The following is a 21,784-nucleotide window of genomic DNA, read 5'->3' on the forward strand; positions in this document are numbered from 1 at the left end:
GAAGCCCACGCACCGCAACGAAGAGTAGCCCCCACTCACCGCAACTAAAGAAAGCCCACGTGCAGCAACAAAGACCCAACACAGCCAAAAATAAAATAAATAAATAAATTAGAAAAGGCAGCTTGTCCAGAGTCAAAAAATTCTAAGAGGCAAGGTCAAGATTCAAATCCAGATCTATCTGGTTCCAAAGTTCAGGCCCTTAGTTACAGTGTTAGACTGTGTATCATGCAGTTAGCATGTTATTAAATGTTATTTTGTCCATATTAGTACCCTACTATCTATCTTTATACATATAATCCTACTATCCATATTGTAGACATATATAACAACTTTATCAAGTCATACCTCACCTACCTTGAACTATGCTATGAAGCAATTACCTATCTGGAAAACAACCAGGATGCAAAAGCAAGCACTCCAAAAGATACCAATAAAAATTCAAAGTATGTATCATCACCAAGTTTATTCACTACAGTTAGTATATGTTACTGACAGTAGAGCCCCTTAATTCCTCATAATCACAACCTATTTATCCCTATTTTCCATATAATGTTAATAAGTCCAGTTATATAGTTTGTATTTTACAGCACAGTAAAAGTAAAAAATAATTTTTAAAGTAGCTTCCATATATGCTTAAAAATAGAAATAATATTTATACACACACATCCTGTCCCAAATCTACTCATATTCAAGTACCCCCGGTGAATATTTAGTGGTAATATAGTTACTTACTTTAAAAATAGTTACACTTTTTCCTGTGGTACTTTTATAATAGAGACACAATTACTGATGTAAGTAAAAAATCTTTCCTAGGACTCAAAAATTAAATCTAAACTTTCTTAACAAAACAAAATAACTATTACAAGAAACAATAACATAGCAAAAGGCAACTGCCATAGTTTATCCAAATCTCTTAATCTTTTTATTTCCTTCTGAAAACTAACCAGCATTTTGAAAAATTTCTTCCGTTATGCTAGGTAAAACAGTATACACTTATATATTCAAAACAATGTTGAAACATGAACACACAACACTGAATTCTCCCGTGACAAAGGAGAAAAGGGCTATTTTAAGGTTTATTAAAAATAAAAAGTGATTTAAACTTTTTTAAGACTACGCTAATCTAAAATTTAACTCATCAAAAAGTTATAAAATCTTACATTAAGAATTATTCTTACATGACATACGAAATCTTATACAACATAAGAATTAATCCGACCTGCTTTATACCAAGTTATGACATTAGAAAATACCATTAGAAATTACAACCTATAAAGTAAAACCACAAGTCACTCTAAATAAACAAGGTAGGAAATAGCTATCTATATTCAAATATCCCATTACCATGACTTTATACTAATGTTATGTGACAGATATGATTAAAATCTTACCTACAACACATGTGTTAAATAAAACATTCCACAATATTCCATTTGCCACCCCAGATACTGCTGTATAGCTAAAGGTTCGAGTTCACAGCTCACCTACTTCCAACCTGGAGTCTTCTCACTCTTTCTGCAACTCTATTCCCGTCAGTTTTTCTTTTTCTCTTTTTTCTTGGGGGAAGGGGTTGTGGTGATGGTGGTGTGGTGAAGGTTAGGGAGTGTATTATACAGAATTATGAGTGGAAAAAAAACCAGGGCAATTAAAAGTTTTACAGGGATGAACATTAAGCATGGAAATAACTAGCAATACTATTTTAAGATGTGATTTCTCAAAGTATGAAACTATTGTACACACATCTAAAAACAGTTAAAATACACTTTCATTTGGCAAGTTGTTTCTTCTTAGCAACTAAAAGTAAATTACTTGGCAATCCTCTTTGTTTACAGCTTGTGTCTCTTCACTATTTATTCATTATAAGAAACATGTGAAATTACACTGGGTTCCGAACAAGATTACTAAAATCCCTGCAAGTGGCAATTCAACTCTTGTTTTGCTCCTTTAATAGAGTGTTAATTTCCCCGAACACTGTTTATCCTTTACCCAAATAACTAGAGGGTAGGGGTGTCTGGATTCGGCAATGAAACAGTCCATGTTTTTCAGGATAAGCTTAATTTCAAATATTCTCTCTCAAATATAAACTGTCAGGCCACATGTTTAAATTTTGAAATCAGAAAACACGGTCATTTTAGCATGGAAAATAACAAAAACACTACTCATCCCACTTATAGTCTCTATTTCCAAATTGCACACATCTAGAAATAAATTTGATACAAATTTATAGAGCCCTTTGAACATGCAGTATTAATGAAGGGGAGAGGAGACACACATACTACAAAACAATGGAAGAAAAAAATCATTTACGCTTGGGTTTGGAATGCAGCCAAGCATCTATATACTCATAATCAGAAGCACACAATTACTTCACAATATGCCTAAAATCTCTCAGTCCAGTCCAGCACTACCTTCAAAGGTTTGAAAAGCCTAGTCCGAAATACAATCAGCCTTCAATAGTTAAGAGATTTATATACAGAACTCATCATCAACTTTTTCTCAACATTATCTTCAAATACTGAATAATATGCCAGGAATATGTTAGTTCACAAAACTAAGCATGATTTTTAAAACACTGATCCAGGGCTCTAACTATTCAAATACTACACTTTTATGCAAAGGTTGTACAGGTGTCAACACTTCTATGAGGACTCTCCTCTAGGTCATTCCTTACCTATCTCCCATTTTTTTCTGAATTACTCTGGCTTTTGATTCCTTTATAAAGATAATTGGCAGGTGCTTCAAATAACTATGCCCTGATACAGGTATATCCCAAATATAATATAAAACTCCTTAAAGCCAAGAATTATGCCTTCCTGATTCACATTAACACTTACTAACCTGATAATATACTAAATATATGCTGTCTTGACATTAACAAACCACTAAAAATACAAATTCTTCAACATTTTGGGATTAAAAAAATGGCAGAGTAATTGAAGGGGCCAGATTCTTTAAAATCCAGGTAATTAAGGTTAAAAAGCTCTTCTATATTGCTTACTAAACTCAACTGACTCCTTGAACAGGCATGTTTGAAGCCCTGGCACATCCTCAATTTTATTATATTATACATAAATTTCATCATTACTAGGCACATTGCTCAGTTTATGCAATCTGTCTGGCTAGAGGACTTTGTAACAGGAATTTTAAGAAGGTACTTAGGTTTAGGTTCTCTTTCAACCCCATGACTCTGAACACATGAATGTTATATTTAGCTAGTTTTTCACAATTATTTTCAATTTAGTTTGGCATCTATATAATCTTGTAAGTACATTCATCATAGTGATATAATTTTAAAGTAGCTATTCAGCTTTAACGTGGCCACACTAACAAAAAAGCACAGATAATACAAAACAATGGATGATCCAAAAAGCATTAACAGTCAACTCTCAACTATTCATATTTGGATTACCTAATAAATATTTTAGCCTGTTTACATCCACTATTCTAAGAGTATTTGCTTAGGAAATAAAAATTGACGCTAATAATTCAAATGAAAGATACATCAATCTACTGTAGGGGAGGAAAGAATATAAAATCTTCCCAAACCATATAAAATAATGCTATTGAGATTATATTTAGCAATCTTCCACCATTATTCACCTTTTTCTTAAGTGTAGGTAACTGAGAGTGGACTGTATTTAACTGTAATAGAAGTACAGATACACAGGCACGCAAACCAGTCACTCACCCCACTGTGCTTTTCACAGCCCTATTTCAGTAGCCTGAGACCTCAGAGGGGGAGAAGGCAGCAAGTCACTGCAGACGATCACTTAAAAGGAAATTCAGAGTTGACTATAATTTACATTTAAAGTGCTATGAAACACCATACTGCTACATGTATTCATTGCTGTTTATGGGAATCCTTCTCACAGTAATTTAACAAGGGATTTAACAAGGCTTTCTCTTTAACCTTTCGATATCCCAGAAACATCATGATATCTGAGAATCACAAAGACTGATGGTGAAAGTGCTACGCATGGAAAGTAGTACGCATTTCAGAGATCAGGAAACTGAAGCCCAGAGAAAGTAGCATGCCAAGATCATCCTCAGATAAAGGAAGAGAAGAACTGAGTTCTCCAGAACCCAACTTCAATGCTACAGTCTCTCAATCTCTTCAACCCAAAATTCTCCACTTGGCTTCAAAGATCACAATCTTACTAATTTTTAACTTTCTTCTCTTTTTTTTTGCCCCTTTCTTCTTATTGATTCCTATGCTGTGACATACACTCTAATCGGCTTATCCTCTAACATTCAGATCTTCAGCTCTTCCTCCATTTACATTCTTCCCTCTCTCAAGGCCCTAAAGCAGAAAACAATCAGATCACAAGAACAACTACAAAAACATCCACTTCAGCATTCGCTACCTCTTACACATCTCTGACAGAGTCAATCATCTGAAACTCAAAGTGAAAAGCTGAACTCATTATCACCTCTTCCAAAATGATTTCTCCATTTCTTGGCACCATTGCTTTCATTGTCCCTCAAGTTTGCAAACTTAAAATACCCTTTTACTTCTACTCTCCTTAATACTGTGCTCTTTTTCTCATCTCTCTCTCCATTCCTCCTTACAATAAATGTTTCAGTTATTATTATATGATATATGCTGGGGAAGAAACTTAAATTCTAGTGAGAGAAGTAGTGAACAAGGAACTTAAATAGGCAATGGTAAGTGACATTTAGAAAGTAATAAAAATGTGGAAAAGTAGAGGAGGAAGCAATGAATTCCCACTGGGATGATAAGGAAGGATTTTCCCAGAAGTGGCATATGACCTAGACCTTAAAGAATTAGGATTTCTCTAAAGAGTGCTGAAAATGGAATTCTTGGCAGAGAAAACAACCTATGCAAAGAAAAGTAAATAGACACTGCATGCCATGTGCAAGGAAGAACAAACAGTCGTCTTTGACTAAAGCAGGGATTCTCAATCACGGGCATAACACAATCTCCAAGGGGAAAGAACAGGAATGGGGAGGTAGATACTTTAGGCTAGCAAATTCTCCCCAACCCCCTTTGAAAATCACTGTGTGAAAAGAAGGGAGGGAGTGCGTTACACAGTGAACTATGTGGAGAGGCAGACTGATTTAGAATAGTGTGGTTAAGATAGTACAGAAGAAAATAATTCTAGAATAAATCATAAAAGCCCTTCAATGCCAAGCTAGGAAATTTGGACTTTATTTTGTGAGCAAAAATGAAACGTGTGAAGTGTGTGTATACAGTTTTTTGTTTGTTTGTTTTTGTTGTTGTTGGTTTTGTTTTGTTTTATGTAAGGGAATGAGATCAGTTCCAGATTTCAGGGAAATAATCCTGGCAATCATATAGCAGAGGGAGTGAAAAAAAGAGAAAAAAATATTTTACTGTCATCCAAATGAGATAATGAGGATGTGAACTAGACCAATGACAATGAGAATAGAAGGAGAGAGAGATGTCAGAGGCAAATTGGGGGAACATGGCAAATGAACCAAGAAGATGAGCAATAGGTCTCTAGCTTGAATAAGAGAGGACGGTGGTGGTACCTAGAAAGTGAAAAGTGGGTATGCGTTGGAGTGCAAAATTTTATAAACCACAGCTCTGAGATGATTACCAGACATACATGCTAATATGTTTTGCAAGCTTAGAAGAGAAAGTATGAATAAAAATGTAATTACTGTAACCATCTCAATTCATGGATTCTTGAATCCATGAGTGAAAAGGGTGCTCAGGGAGCTAGCATCAATAAGAGAGCAGACAAGAAAATCAAGGACAGAACCTTAGGGCACACTTGCTTAAGGAGCTGGAAGTCCAGCCAGTAAACAGAGAAGGAGAGGTAGGAAAAGAACAAGGAGTTGTAAGAATAGCAATAGTGTAGTAGCTACAAGTGCATGATCTGCAGTTAGTCACTCACTAGCCCTGTGACCCTGGCTGAATAACTTACCTTTCTGAGTTTCAGTCTGTTAGAATTTGAAAGCCTATACCTTCAACTGTAAAATACAGACAATAAGAGTACCTCAAAGAGTTGTCAAAGATTAAGAAAAATAATATGTTTTAGTGCCTGGAACAAAACTACTAATACAGTAGTAGTACTAATAATAGAATAGGGAACTTAAAAATGCCAATGAATTTTGCATGAGGTTACTAGCATCCCTTAAGAAACTATTTTAAGTACGGGGGAGAGCTGTGTTTACAAGACTAAAGGAGTTAAGGAAGAAAACTGTGGAGTGAAGATAAACTACTCTGTGTGTAGAGCCTACGAAAAAATAACTGTTTTGAAATCTTTGTCCTTATCATTCCACGTGTCTCACCATCATTCCATGCTTAGCAAAGTACCTGCTCCATATGAATACAACAACAAATGCTGAATATGAGAAAACTGAGCCAAAAGAAGGAAGAAATGAAGAAGCAAGAAATCTTAGTTCTACAAAGAATCTTAGGGGAAACAGAATTAGGAGCATAAAATTCCTTTCCAGTTTAGCCTTGGAAATGAACAGAGATGCTTTATCCTCTGACTCAGGAAAACAGAAGGTAAGTATAGGTGAAATATAAAGGGGAGAAGACAAGGGGATTCACATTAGACAGCTTCTGTCATCCTAATAAAGAAATAAAGTTCTCTGCACAGAGTACGAGGATTCCAAAGTCAGTTTAGAATGTGGAGAAAACAAATTAGTTGGTTCCTCCATTCCAATATATATTCAACTTCATTTCTGTCTCCAATACCCTGGTCTAGTGTCCCACGATCTCTTAGATTCTATCAGGGGCCTCCAGAGCAGCTCCTCTTCCTACGGACTTTACCTTTCCCAAGGTGTGGTATATTCTCTTGAGAGCCCACATTTCCTTCCACTATGTCCACAATTCTTATGAGACGTCAAGCCCTCTGTGAAGCTGCCTGATTCTCTACCCACCAGAGTTAATCATTCTCTCCTCTAGGCTACTTCTGTTCCTTGTACAGTTTGATAACTCAGTTTACTGTTCCATATCGCAATCACTTCTTTATGTCTGTTCCAGTAAACTCCTAAAAAGGGAGTAACATCTTCCTCATCTTTACTCCTCCAGCACTTAATTCAGCATTTATTATATAAAAAGCAGTCAATGTTTGTTTTGTCTAACTGAAGTAAGGGATTAAACAACATGAGTAATCTCCTAACTAGAAAGAATCACAAAACAAAAAGTTAAGTGTTCAAATCTGCATCATTCAGATAACCTTCCTACTTTCCTAAGTATTAAACAGCAGCTAAGACAGTCAATCTTTTTATTCCTACTAATGGAAAAGTAAAAGGGTTGGATAGTCAAAAAATACAAAACTCAATACTTAAAAATAAATTATATTCTAACAGTTATATTTGAATATACATGTTTCCATGTCCTGGGAATTCACCTTGAACACAATAATTAAATTATACTAGGAAGGGCTTACACAGGAAGAATACTCTGTCTCTCTTCAAGTTATTCAGTACCAGGAAGAGATGTACTAGTGGACTGACAAAAAAACAGACTATCCTTGCAGTGGAAGTGGTTAAGGGAAGCATTTTGGTTTCAAAATAAATTTTGGCATGCAAAACAGAGAGAGTATTTAATGATACCAATAGCAAGTATCAGGGACTTTCATGATTAAGTACAGTAGTTGTCTGAACAAAACTTAAAGCAACAATCACCAATATATCGACTATAGGATCTCCTACAATGAAGTTCCTGAACTAGATCAAAATTAATCCAAAAACAATTTTTAATTAAAGCACTTTCATATAAACCATAGCACTAACATCAATAAGAAAACCGAAGAACCTTAAGCCTCTCCTGGGCTTCAAGAAGCTTGCAAGGCTGGCCACGTCTTATTACTAAGAAATTTTCTGGAGTCAGGGAGAAAAATTCTAAGGTTCTATTAAAGAAAATATCACATTTTTTCTTAAGTACATATAATAGATTGTTCCTTGCTTAGGCCTAATTCTGGTAATGTTACAGTTTTTTTGTTTTTTTTTTTTTTACAGTTGTTACATTCAAGAACTTATACAGGGCTGTATGTCAATTACGTCTCAGTAAAACTGGAAGAAAAAAATGATCACAGTTGGGGTGGGGGCACGAGGAAACTAAATGATGGGGGACATATAAGAGCTCCTTATATTTATTATATTCATACATTCACATATACTTTATATATTTTGAAACTTTTCTTAATAAATTAAAAAAAAAATAAAAAGAACTCTAGTTCAGAAAGTCTATACCCAATTAACTGTATGTCTCAAAAAAAGAAAGCTTCAATACCATAATTCCTTATTAACAAGTTTATAATATTCAAAACAATCATCTGAAATATTTTAAATGTGATATAATAATTCTGATTTCATAGTTTAGGAAAGCAACTAACATTTAGTTAACATTACTCACAAAGTACTAGATCCCATGCTGAGTACTATATGGCCTAGCTCATTTACTTATCACATTCTTAACAACCTTCAAGAATAACCTGAAATTAATCTCTCTTTTTTTTTTTTTTTTGAGCTGAAGAAACCAAGAGTTAATCAAGGTCAAATAACCTGCCCCAAATCACCTATTACGTATCACAGCTGAGATTACAACTCAGAACTATTTGCCTTTATACTACACATTGATGGCTCCTTCAGGAATTACAATGACCATGGCCTCAATTTTCTAATGAACTTTGTTATACAGCTACACAGTGAATTTCTCAAAAGTTACATAAAAATAATGAGAATGAGAGCAAACACTGCCTTAGCATTAAAAAAAAATTTTTGGTTACCCAAACTTTATCTAAAACATGCTGTAATCCAATCCAGAAACAGCTGCCCTTCAGCTGCAACCCAGACTGCCCCACAGTTCTCAAATGATTACTAAAGTTTAATTCCTCATGAACTTTCTTCATGTTAGATCCACAAGCCTTCTTCTAACAATGAATGTTTGTCAGAATAGCAATTTCTCAAACAATAGAGTCACTATACAATGAATCTAACTCAGATTACTTTTTCAAAACTTCCTTAAGACTCTGGAACACAGCTCTCAAATGCCCTCTCACTCCTACTTGTATATTGCTTTTGCAATCAGATTCAATTGGCTGTGTACATTTCATTCCAACCTGAAATACATCTTGTCAGGGCAAGCAGAAATAGCATTTTCTGCACTATCTGTATCATCCTAGAAACACCTAAGTGTTTACTAAATTCTCAGGAAATATAGCATTTTAAATAGTAAATATACAGTTATCTGTGTACTTGAGTAAAACTGGAGTAAACCAAAGGTATCAAATTTGTACATAAGCTCTTTCACTACCCATAATTTTGACACCAACCAGAGAAACCACTATATATAGGAGCTCAGCAAAGTCAATTTAAAGCACAACTATAACTTATTTCTAGCACCACATTCAAACAGGTCTTTAATACACAAATTAGACCCAAGATCTATCTAATAAATGGTCTTTTTACCTCCATCTAAAATATATGCGCATGTATAAATTAAATCACTAAAACTACATCTGTTACAAAACTCAAATGCTAAATTGAGCCCTGTGGGAATTTTGCTTATTTTGTTAGCAAATTTACCAGAAAATCTTTTTCCACATATATTTCATATAGACTTTTCATATGTGTGTTATACACAGTGAAGTTTCCAAACAGTTACACAAAAGTCAAGTTTTACATCTCCCTACGTTAATATTCAAACCCTATCTGCTGAAAAAATGTTCTAATTTAGTGCATTAGTGATCTAATTAGTTGTCATTTCTATTACTTAAGCCCTATTTTATTTTAGAAACTCTTTTGCCTGTAAAAGGACCTAGTTCATCCGAAACAAAGTCCTAGAACTTTCAGAATAAAATATTGTTACAAAAATGTACTCCTGTAGCTAAATAAAAACTAGCCTTTTAGTTTACAAAACAGTGATCTTACATTATGATACACAAAATAAAACAAATTAGAGAATGCGCTATGCTTTAAATACAGAGATGATCCTCAACAATGAGCCCGCATCTAACAAATACTGTAGATAATAGTCATTATGTCAAGTAGAACGTAGGTTAAAAAAAATTTTTTTTAATTTTATATAGAATGTTTAAAACGACGTTTTTTTAAACTTCCTAAAGTGCTTTTCAGATCTCAAAAAGGAAACTGATTCTATACAGCTGAACCAAGTTACACTCTAAGTTACAGCCCGTGCGAAACACGTCTTCGGAATCAATAGACCAAATCTTGTTTACCGTGGAAGAGAAAAGAGAAACCTTGTATATAACTACTAAACCCTCAACGAGATATTGTCGAATAAACTCCAGTAGGGTGACTGATAGAAGATATACTGGCCAGTAGCCGGCTGGGGTCCTTAAAAATATAACAGGGGTTTACCCAGTTCCGAAGGTGTAAACAAACCCATCGCCACTGCAGAAGGTAAACAATGAACCTGCAACGAGGGTGAGGGGCCGGTTTTTGCCAACTACAGTCTCAGAGGCCCGGGAAAGGGAAACAAGAGGGAAATACAGCGTAAACCAGACACTTCGCAGAAATCACGGGCTCCAGGTTTCACTACCGAGTTATCAATGCTGCGGGTCCCCCAGGGCAGTGGGCAAAGAGAAAAACAGTCACGCAGTCAGCAAGGACCGAGCAGGTCCGGCTTCGGCGCTGGGGGACGGGGAGGGCAGGATGTGGTCGCTCTTCCCTCAGACGTCCTCCGGCAACCTAAGTAACAGCTTCTACCTCCCTCCGGCCGCCCCTGGGATTCAGCTGCTCGAGCTCCGGGACAGGAGGACAACGCTCCCCCGCGGGTCTAGAGAACCCAGAGGGTCGGCGACTCCGCCGAGTCCCGCTCGCTGCTCCCCGCAGCACCCAGAGGCCCGGAGAAGGGCTCGGAGCGAGGAAAGCGGGCACCGGGAAGGGGGATGGGTCCGGGGAGACTGCCCCCGGTTCGGCTCCCGCGGGCCGGCAGGCGGGGCTCGGGCTCTGCCTCCCGCACCCCCGCGGGTCCCGTGCGGGGCCGGCCCCTGCTCACGGCCCCGAGCCCCCGGCTCCTCCCCACTAGGATGCCCTCGCCGGCGCCCGCGGCGCCCCGCGTTACCTCGGGTCAGATCCAGCGGGACGTTCTCCTCGCCGCTGTCATTCCGCCCTGCGCGAAACAGACACATAGCCCCAGTTAGGATTCGCTCCCAGGCCAGCGGAGGCAGCCCTGGCTCCGGCCAGCGCCCCGGCTCGTTCCCCCCGCCCATGACCAGGGGGAGGCAAGTGCCAGGGGTGGCGATTGCCCGGCGGCGAGAGGTGAGGGCCGCAGCAGACTTACCTCGTATTCGGAGGTTCTTCAGCGAGCGGCCGCGGCCGACCGCCGCCATATTGACGGGTTTCAGTCACAACACCGGAAACCTCGCCCAATCGCGCGAGAACCCCTTCCCCTCCCCTCGCGCCGCGCCCGCCCCCCGCGGCGGCTGGCGGCGGGCGGCGGGTGGTGCCGGCTTAGCCCGGGGCGCGGAGGGAGCGCGATGCCAAGTCGGGATCTTGATAGAGCCTGCGGAGCGCGCGCGCGCCCGCCCGCCCGCCCGCCCGTCCCGGAGGCGGAGGGCGCGGCGACGCGCTCGGCCCTCCGGGAGCATGTCCGCCAGGAGGGGGCATTTCCCACGAGGGGAATCCCATTGATGCGAGTTTGCAGCGTGGAGGATGCTTCCCCTCCAGCCGCCGCGGAAACCGTAGTCAAAATCGACACGAAGTGGGAGGAGGCCTTCATGCGCCAGGCTGGCCACCTGCTGAAACCATCCTGCATGACTGTTTTCAAGCCCTGAGATAGACAGCCCTCCTTCCTTATTCGTCAATTAAAACGATTTTATTAAAACAACAAAAAAAACAATACAAAACACTGCGCAGTTGTAACGTAACTAAATCCTGCCTAGAGTCGCTTTGCTCCAACCAAGTTAACACGTAACAAAGTTTGTTTTCCAACCTCACTCTGACCACCGTGCTAAGCAGCCTTGCACTTGATCTTCAAAGCCACACTCAGCCAGGCTGGCTTCTCTAAGTGGAAGTAGTCGGGTGGAAGTTTTGCTTTTGACCGCTTGGCGTAGGACCCGAGAACTGGATGAAAAGTCGGGAGTGCCGGGCGGTGGTCCCTGGCGGTGGGTGGGATTGCTCCCGCGCACGCGCGGGCGCCTGGAGGCCCGAGGAGAGGGTTTCCTCTCTGCCTGGAAAGAGGAGAAGCTGCTAAAGGCTCTGTCTGGGTTTTCCCCTCTGTGTAGCTCCTGAAACAATGGGCAATGTGGATGTTGTGGATTAATATTTTTTACAGATGAACCTAACAAGTATTAAGTGTAGAGACTTTAATCAATATATATACACCTGGCCCCTGACCCAGCAACTTTCTCTTAAACTAGATTAATTTTGAAGGGAGTGGGTGAGCGTTTTGTCGCCTCCTGTTCCTCAACACTTGTCTTTCTATATTCCATGAGACTGGAAGTTAATTAACAGTGGAGATCTTACTTTAACCTGTCTTATCCCAGCTACCAGTTAATGCAGTGCCCAGCATAAATAAGTGTTCAATAAATAATGAGGTAGCTGAGTAAATGCCCTGGACTCCTTCTTTGTTTCAATGCTCTTTTTGCTGTGTTGTTTTTTTTTTTAAAAAAAAGCTATTTGGAGATATCAATTGCAGTCGTTAAAAATAGGGAACAATTGGAAACACTTAAATAACCAAAGTAGGGATTATGCAAATTATTGCAGCCATTAAAAATGACGATGCAGGTCTAGTTTATAGGAAATACTGTTCATGATATTAAATCAAGCAAGAAATTACAAAGTTCCCTTTTTTATAAACACTTAAAATACATAACAAATTAAAAGTATACTTTATAAAATATCTTACATGTCTATGTATGGAGAGAAAAATCTGAGATGTACATCAAAATGTTAACTTTTTTTTCCTCCTTAAATTGTGGACTTACACATACGGTTTTTGTTCTTGTTTGTCTGTACTTTTTAAATGTCCTATAATTAATAAATATCAATTGTAAAATAAGTAAAAACTTTAACGAGAAAAATAAAAGCAGCATAGGGTAGCATCATCAAGAAAATAAAAGAGGAACACTGCTTCCTTAGGATACTATTCTCTGCATATTCCAGGTCCTTTTCTTAGGAGAGCTGCAATCAGTATCTGCTGCTGACACTGCTCTTAGATTCAAGGAGGCAACACAATTAGAGTGCTTTTTAAAAATGTCCTCTGACATTACCAAGCAGTTACAGTCTAAGGCAAAAATCACAAAACTTGAGGTCTGGATAGGACATTAAATTATTGTATTTCATCTCTTCATGTATCACATTTCACCATTTTAGAAAAGTAGAAAATCTGTCAATGAAAATTCTACCAGATTCTTAGAATGGTTTCAATTTTCAACCAACCCCTTTTACCCTATTCCTGAAATTCCTATCCTGAATTAACCCTTTCCCAGTACAATTTAACTTCATTTTCTTTTTCAGTCTTCGTGAAAACTGAGTACAACTGATCCACTTTTAAATTACTTAGGGTACATGAGAGCCTGAATCTAATAGTCTTTCATCTTTATAACTATATGCTCCTATTTAAAGATCATTATTCAATTACTCCATCTCTTTCAGGAGAAAAAAAATCATCTTTCTCCAAGACTTACATCTTACAGTGAAACTAGTTTTTTCCTCTGTTACTATCCCAGTCATTTGACCGGCTGTGATCTCCATGTTTGTTCTTAAGGTGAATAGCATTTCTGGTAAAAAGAACACGTTCTTAGTGTTTGCAAAAGACATTCAACTAGGAAGCAGGAGTTTCGGTAAATTTTAGTAAGGAACACATTTTACAATGTTATGTTTGCTTTTTAAACCATAACACTACATTATCGATCTTAGTCAGCTTGTTGTTAAAATCTCTAAGTTATTTTCTAAACTTGCCAATAGCTAGCCATTCCTCTTTTTGAAACTTGTTTTTCTTCCCTGTTTATTTTAGCCCACCCCTCTGTCTTACTCATTTTGTTTACTTCTTACTACTTCTCCAATTTTCCAGGTCATTTTGGTTCTAATCTGGTCATTGAGAAAGTGACTTCCTCTTCTTAGTTTTCATTTCCCAATTAGGTTTCATTTACTGTGTGAATGACTGTTTTTTCTCATAGTATTAGTCATTGATAAAAAGTGTATATGAGATTAGGTCCAGGACCACACCTCTAAAAGATAACTGCTTGTTTTGGAAGATACAATGACTTCATTGATAGTCACTCTGCGTTCTATTCCCTATCCAATTACATACAGTTAATAATTCTAGTTTATACACCAAATTATGTTTCAGATACAGTGATAACACTGAAGAGAAACAAAGCCTTGCCAAAATCTTAGTTCCCTTTATCTATCTGCCTTATTACATAAGCCATACGAAGATAAAGCAAGTCAAAAACCACAACATTTGGTCAGTCTATTTTTTGGTAATTTCTCTTCTTAGTTAAACCACACATTTAACATCTAGATAAAGGCCATTAAAATGACAGGCAATAGACTAAATTAAACAGATATTATAGTCCTACACAGGGTTAATTATGAAGATTCAGCCTTGGTCACAGCACAAAGTTGCCTCTAAGTATTGTTCCTTTAAATTTTATCTCTGTCCCAAAATCTCATGTAAATTTAATTTTTAAAAATTCTGTAAGATATAAAGGCCCTCAATGAAAACAGCTTTAAATGAAGTATAAGCATATGTTTGTGAGAGAAGATGCATAAATTCATAAAATCTGGAAGGGTATGCACTAAAATTTCAACAGTAATTATCTCTGGTTGGTAGAATTTTGAGTGATTTTATCTTTCTTTTTTCTCATTTTAATTGTTCTAAAACAAATTTTTACTTGTGAAAAATTTTTTTAAGGAAAACTGTCTTAGAGAAATTTTGTTGGCTATCCTAAACCACAATTATAAACATTTGATTATAATAATTTGTTAAGCAGTGGACCTATCAAAATTTGTTTGTTTATGTATAAACAAACAAATCATTTAAAAAGTGCATTTGTGCACATACTCCAATACATGTGTATTAACTTTCTTATTTACTAAAATATAAAGATGAAATTAAAATGGTTCAAAGTAATTTTTATGTTGCTTTACTAGTGGCAAAAATAAAAGCAAAGGAGCTGAATATACTTCATTATTTTAAAAATCTGTTGTTAAAATCTTTGTGGTACAGCAATTCAAAAGTCTAATTCTAAGAAGAGTTTATTTGGATATTGAGTTATAGTGGCTGGAATCACAAAATACAAAGTTAAAAGTGGAAGAATTACTCTGTTGGCTGCAGTTTCTAAATCATAACACTCATTTTTCAAATTCATCCAAACTCCACCCATTCAAAAAAATTTTTTAATGTAATTTGGCTACTAAATGTCCATCTTCCCTAATGTCAATTCATTTTCATAGCAAACTGGAAGGCATAACATTTAGAAATGTTTAGCAAATGATCTCAAAATGGTTTTGAAACTCTTAATCTGAAAGATTCTAAGCATGTTAGAAACTCTGTTTCCATGATTTTTAAGTGTAGATATAAAACTTTATGTAGATGACACATTTATATTTTTGTTTTCAAAAGAACCCCACAAAATTATGGAAGTGTTTCCAAATGCCTAATATCTAAATGCTCTCTTCCTAGCACAAATTTCTCTGAAAATTAATAACTTTCTTAGCTATTGTTATCATGTTTACCTTGAAGGGAAAGTTTAGATTTACTATTTTTTAAAAATTTCTGTTAAGATACAGTGCTACTGGAAATCATCAGTCATCATGAAAAACAGTTTGGCACTAAATAAATATCAAACATCTGCATGGTACAAAAGATTTTCATAGTCACTCCTCATTTCAAAGTGTGTGAAAACTAAACTGCATTTTTCTATTCTTCTGTGAATCCCTTTTAAATTATCATTTATAACAACTGCTTTGTTGATTTTTTCATAAAACATTGTTTTTATTAAGGAAGTTGTTTACTGATAAGAATATATATTCTTTGATACATCTTTACTTTGGTCGTGCAGAAAAAGAGTAGTTATTGGTGTATTTTACCACTGAACAGAATTTAGCAAACACCATAAACTGAGACGTGTAGAAACATCTATGCTTCCATCCAACTGCACTGAAAAGCTTCCATAATGCCTATTTGTTCAAGTACCTTATTCTTCAAATCTTCAGTTTGTTTGCTTTTTCTTTTCCTTTTTCTGTTTTGGTTGATCAATGGGACTGCATTTTAGTTTTGTCAACAAATTGTTTTCTTTGTGTGTTTTTTAAGCTATTTTTTTTTACCATAGCAGGAAATGCCACTATATTCCCCACTGGTACGGACCTCTTTGTTGATAAAAAGAAGGGTCTTTTTGCAAAGCAATAAATTCAATACTGCATGGCTTCTAACATTACAGGAAACAATTATTTTCATAATATCTTCAATTATGTGCATAATATTTTTAAATATTTTGCTAATCAGATAGCTTTATACTATCATTAGCTAACATCCTAAGGAACAGTATACACTTAGAGTTAAATAATATTAAAGGATAATGTGCATAAATTCATATTTCACATAATCTTAATAATTTCAATTTTTTAAAATGTTGGCTGACATTGTGACATCTGATTACATTATCATTGCTTTTTCCTTGTAATGATGTTGATAAAGTGCTAATATTAGGAGTAAGAATATCTGATCTTCCATATTTTAAAATCTTGTGCTTGTGCTTTCATTCTTTGTGTTACATACACATAGTTCCTTTGCAAGATTCTTTATAAACCATGTATCCACTTTGTTAAAGATAGTTTAAAATATACTCCTTAAATCCAATTATCTGGATGTGATATATGGACATATGCCCAAGTGAAAAGACTTCCTAGGCGAGTGTTGTGAGCTCCCCTGAGTTGCAGAACCCCCAGTTTTCCCTCAGGATACCTTACATGACTCATGCCAATATAACCTACTAATCAAATGACAGCTTGATTGTTAATCTGTATAATAAATATCAATAGCTTAATTTATTCTTTCTTTTCTTTTTTTGTTTTTTTGGCTAAAAAAAATCTCCAAAACTTCTCCACCAAAAACCTAACACTGTACTAAAATTAGAACAACACTGAACAAATGGAAAACTGGAAAAGCCCAGGTATCTAGAGGGCAAATGCCAATAGTATACCTGGGCTTTGAAGGTTAAGCCACTACCAGAAGGTAGAAAAGCAGAACATGACACTTCTGCGTTAAACCCAGTATCCTAGAAGTGGACCGAAGTGGACCGAAATGGACCCAGGTTGGTAGTGCCCCCTGGCTTCCAGAAGTAGCAATTACAAATCCTTTCTGGAGAAAAATACCCACTACATAACTCCTAGGCTCTTCACATTTAAGATCAAACAAATAAAAGTTCATGGTCAAAGATCATTAAACTCATAGGAAAAAGTCACCATGAGTAAGAATCAATAGAAATAAAAGTCAGCAGAATTATAGCCCATGGACTTCAGATATCATGATCAGAAGCAGAATATAAAAAGATATCTTGATAGATAGATAGATAAATAGATAGGAAATTATTTTTTAATGAACAATTTCTGATTCCATCCATGATGGAGAATAGGTATTGGATTTACTTTCCCACAATAAACAACTATTAATCTAGACAAAATATATGAATGACCGTTTTTAGGCATTGGACAATAGATAGTGTGGACCATGACCTTGAGATATAAGAAACAAATAGGGTGAACTCAACATTCTCTCTGGCTTTTTGCCTGAGGACACCTTTCAAAATAAAACACAAAGCTGTGGAAACCAAATAGAGAACAGTAGTCTCACTGAATAGAGGAAAGAAAGATTAAAGTGAAGATTAAAGATTAAAGAACCAAGTGAAAATTCTAGAAATGAAAAATACAATATTAAAATTGTAAAACTCCATTAGATGATGACATATTGGACACTAAAAAAGAAAGGAATTTGAAGACAGACCAATAGAATGACTAGAGAAGAGAAAGAAATAAAGAAAGGAAGGAAGGAAGGAAAGAAGGAAGGAAGAGCAAGCCTCTGTGATCCATATTAAAAAAAAAAAAAAAAAAAAAAAAAAAAGCTGCCTGAAACAGTAATTGGAGTCCCAAGAGAAGTAGAGAGAGATTGGGACAGAGAAAAATGTATGAAGAAATAATGGCTGAAATGTTCCAAATTTGATGAAAACCATCAAAACACAGATCGAAGAAGCGGAAAGAATCACAAGCAAGATAAACACAAAGAAAACCATTCCCAGGTATATCATAGTCAAATGTCCAAAAATCAAAGATAAAGAGAAAAATCTTTAGCTGCGCCATGTAGCTTGCAGGACCTTAGTTCCCTGACCACGGATTGAACCCACACCCTTGGCAGTGAAAGAGCAGAGTCCTAACCACTGGACCACCAGGGAATTCCCAAGAGAAAAATCTTAAAAGCAGAGAAGAGAACAAAATGCAAATTAACTACAAGCAACAACAATAAGAATTACTGATGACTTCTAGTGACAAAGAATGTAAGCCAGTCAGAAAGAATGTAAGATATCAATTAAATGACATCTTTAAAGTGAAAAAGGAAAGAAATAACCACAATCTAGAATTCTATATCTAGTACAATCAGTTTTCAAAAATCCAAGCAAAATAAAGACATTTTCAGATTTTCAAAACTTTGGAAGAATTTTTCATGAACGGATGTGTTCTACAATAAATGCTAAAGGAAGTTCTTCACACTTAAGAGAAATAATACCAGATGGAAATTCAGATCTACATGAAGGGACAAAGAATGCATACAAAAATTTTTAATATATAGGTAAATTTAAAAGATGCATTTAAAAGATAATTTCTCATTTAAAGCAAGGGCAACAACAATGTATTGTGGGTTTAAATTATAGAAGTAAAATGTATGACAAAACTGGACTGTTATAACGTTCTTATAGTATATATGAAATGGTGCAATATTTGTTCAAATTATACAGTGATTAGTTAAGAATGTATATTATATAAATAGCTACATAAGAGATTTCTGCCCTTCCATATCAATTACTATATTAAAAGTAAGTAAATTATACACTTCCTGACTTCAAAACTTACTACAAACAGACAGTAATTAGGACAGTGTAGTGCTGACATAAGGATAGACAAAAACAGACGCAAAAGCCAAAAGAACTGCAAGGAAAAAGAGATAAATACACAGGTACAGTCAAAGACTTCAACTCTCCTTCCTCAGTAATCAAGAGAACAAATAAATAGAAAATCAGAGAAGGTATAGAAGACCTGAACAATACTATCAACCACTTTACCTGATTTATATTTATAGAACAATGCACTCGACAACAGCAGAATACACATTCCGTTCAATGCAAACAGAATAATACAAGATAGACCACAGTCTGGGCCATAAAACAAATTTTAACAAATCTGAAAAATTGAAATCATATGAAACATGTTCTTGGACCATATTTCTAGTTTAACCACAGTTAAACTAGAAATCAATAGCACAAAAAGTTTTAGAAAAATTCTAAATATTTAGAAATTAAGCAAAAAACAGCATACTTCTAAATAACTTATAGAATAGTCAAAAGGTAAATTAAAATGTATTTTGAATTAAATAAAAATGAAAACATACCAAAATTTTTGCATGGAGCTAAAGCAGGGAAATTAATAATATTAAATACTTAAATTAAAAGAAGAAAGGTTTCAAATCAGTTGTTTAAGCTACTACCTTAAAAAACTAGAAAAAGAACAGCAAATTAAACTCAAAGCAAGCAGAAGGCAATAAAAAAGTTAAGTGCAGAAATTAATGAGAACAGGAAAACAGAGAAAAACAATGAAATCAAAAGCTGTTTCTTTGAAATGAAAAGGTGATAAACTTCTAGCCAGACTGGTCAAGAAAAAAGAGAGAAGCTGCAAATCACATATATCAAAAGTGAAAGATAAGACATTACTGTAGAACCTACAGATATTAAAAGAATACAAAGGGAATATTAACAACTTGATGCCAATAAATTTGACAACTTAGATGAAATGGACCAATTCTTTGAAAGATACAAAATACCAAAGCTTATTCAAGAAGCTAATTTGTAGGTATTAACAAAATGACTCTAAAGTTTATAAGGAAAGGCAAAAAACATAGAATAGCCAAAACAATACTGAAGAACAAAGTTAGAGGGCCCATACTATCTAATTTCAAGATTTACTATAAAGCTACAGTGAAGACAGCATAATTTTTTTTTTTTTTTTTTGCAGTGCTACGTAGTTTGTGGGATCTTAGTTCCCCATCCAAGGACTGAACCTGGGCCCCTGGCAGTGAGAGCGCCAAGACCTAACCACTGGACCACCAGGGAATTCCCAAGATGGTAATTTTATAGAGAAGGATAGATATATAAATTAAATGAACAGAAATAAAGAGCTCAGATATAGCTATATCTATATCTTCAATTAATTTTTTACAAAGTTGCAAAGATAATTCAATGTAGAAAGGACAGACTTTTCAACAAATGGTGTTGAATAAATTGGATATCCACATACAAAATAATAACTTTGATCTATATTTCACACTCTATATAAAAGTTAATTCAAAATGGATCATAGACCTAAGTATAAAATCTAAAACTACAAAACTTCTAGAAGAAAACAGGAGAAAATCTTTGTAATCGTTGGTGAGGCAAAGATTTCTCAGATATGATACCAGAAGCATGGTCATTATGAGAAAAAACTGATAGATTGGATTTCATGAAAAAGAAGAGCTTCTGCTCTTAGAAAAACAATTTTAAGAGCATAAAAAGACAAATTATAGACTTTGAGAAAATATTTTCTTTTTTAAATTAATGTACAATTAACAAATAAAAGGATTCCTACCATTGAGTTAATTAACACATTTCTCACTTCATATATTTTACCTTTTTTGTTATTGTTGAGAACACTTAAGTCTACTCTCTTAGCAAATTTCAATTATACAATACAGTATTATCAACTATAGTCATGTTATACATTTGATCCTCAGAACTTATTCCTCTTATAACTTAAAGTTTGTACCCTTTTACCAACTTCTCTTTATTTCCCCTATCCCCAGCCCCTGCCAACCACTAAACTGCTCTCTGATTTTATACGTTCAGTTTTTCAGATTCCAAATATAAGTGAAATAATACAGTATTTGTCTCTCTCTGTCTGGCTTATTTCACTTAGCATTATGCCCTCCAGTTTTACCCATATTGCAAACAGCAGGATTTCCTTCTTTTGTAAGGATGAATAATATTCCATTATATATATTATATATGATATATATATGTCTCACATCTTTACCCTTTCAACTGTTGACCAACACTTAGATTGTTTCCATACTTTGACTATTGTGAATAATGCTGCAATGAACATAAGAATATAGATATCTCTTCAAGATAATGATTTTGTCTCCTTTGGATGTATACCCAGAAGTGGAATTGCTGGATCACATAGCAGTCCTAGTTTTAATTTCTCAAAGAACTTCCATACTGTTTTCCATAGTGACTGTACCAGTTTACATTCCCATCTGAAGTGTGCAAGCTTCCCTTTTTCTCCATATTCTCACCAGCATTTTATATCTCTTGTCTTTTTGATAATATAATCCTGACAAGTGTGAGATGATTTCATTGTGGTTTTGATTTGCATTTCCCTGATGATTAGTGTTGCTCAGCATCTTTTCATGTACTTTTTGGCCACTTGTATGTCTTCTTGGGAAAAATGTCTATTCAGGTCTCTTGTCCATTTATTAATTGGGTTATTTATTTCTTTGCTATTGAATTGTATGAATTCCTTGTATATTTTGGATATTAGCTGCTTATTGGATATGTGGTTTGCAAAT

At 35.7% G+C, this 21,784-nt stretch overlaps 1 protein-coding gene across 2 annotated transcripts in view; it reads right to left on the reverse strand.

Moving 5' to 3' along the window:
* RICTOR (RPTOR independent companion of MTOR complex 2) overlaps window positions 1-11,330 on the reverse strand; it is a 115,517-nt gene extending 104,187 nt beyond the window's left edge. For both annotated transcript variants that reach the window (XM_061187731.1, XM_061187730.1), the window contains exons 1-2: window positions 11,246-11,330; window positions 11,027-11,074 (exon numbers count right to left, since the gene is read on the reverse strand). In XM_061187731.1, the coding sequence (XP_061043714.1) occupies window positions 11,027-11,074; window positions 11,246-11,294 (97 nt within the window). In that variant the 5' untranslated portion in view covers window positions 11,295-11,330. The remainder of the gene's footprint in view (window positions 1-11,026; window positions 11,075-11,245) is intronic.
* Between the last annotated feature and the right edge of the window lie 10,454 nt (window positions 11,331-21,784).

Source organism: Eubalaena glacialis, chromosome 4 (genome assembly GCF_028564815.1).
Source record: "Eubalaena glacialis isolate mEubGla1 chromosome 4, mEubGla1.1.hap2.+ XY, whole genome shotgun sequence".
NCBI classification, from domain to species: domain Eukaryota; kingdom Metazoa; phylum Chordata; class Mammalia; order Artiodactyla; family Balaenidae; genus Eubalaena; species Eubalaena glacialis.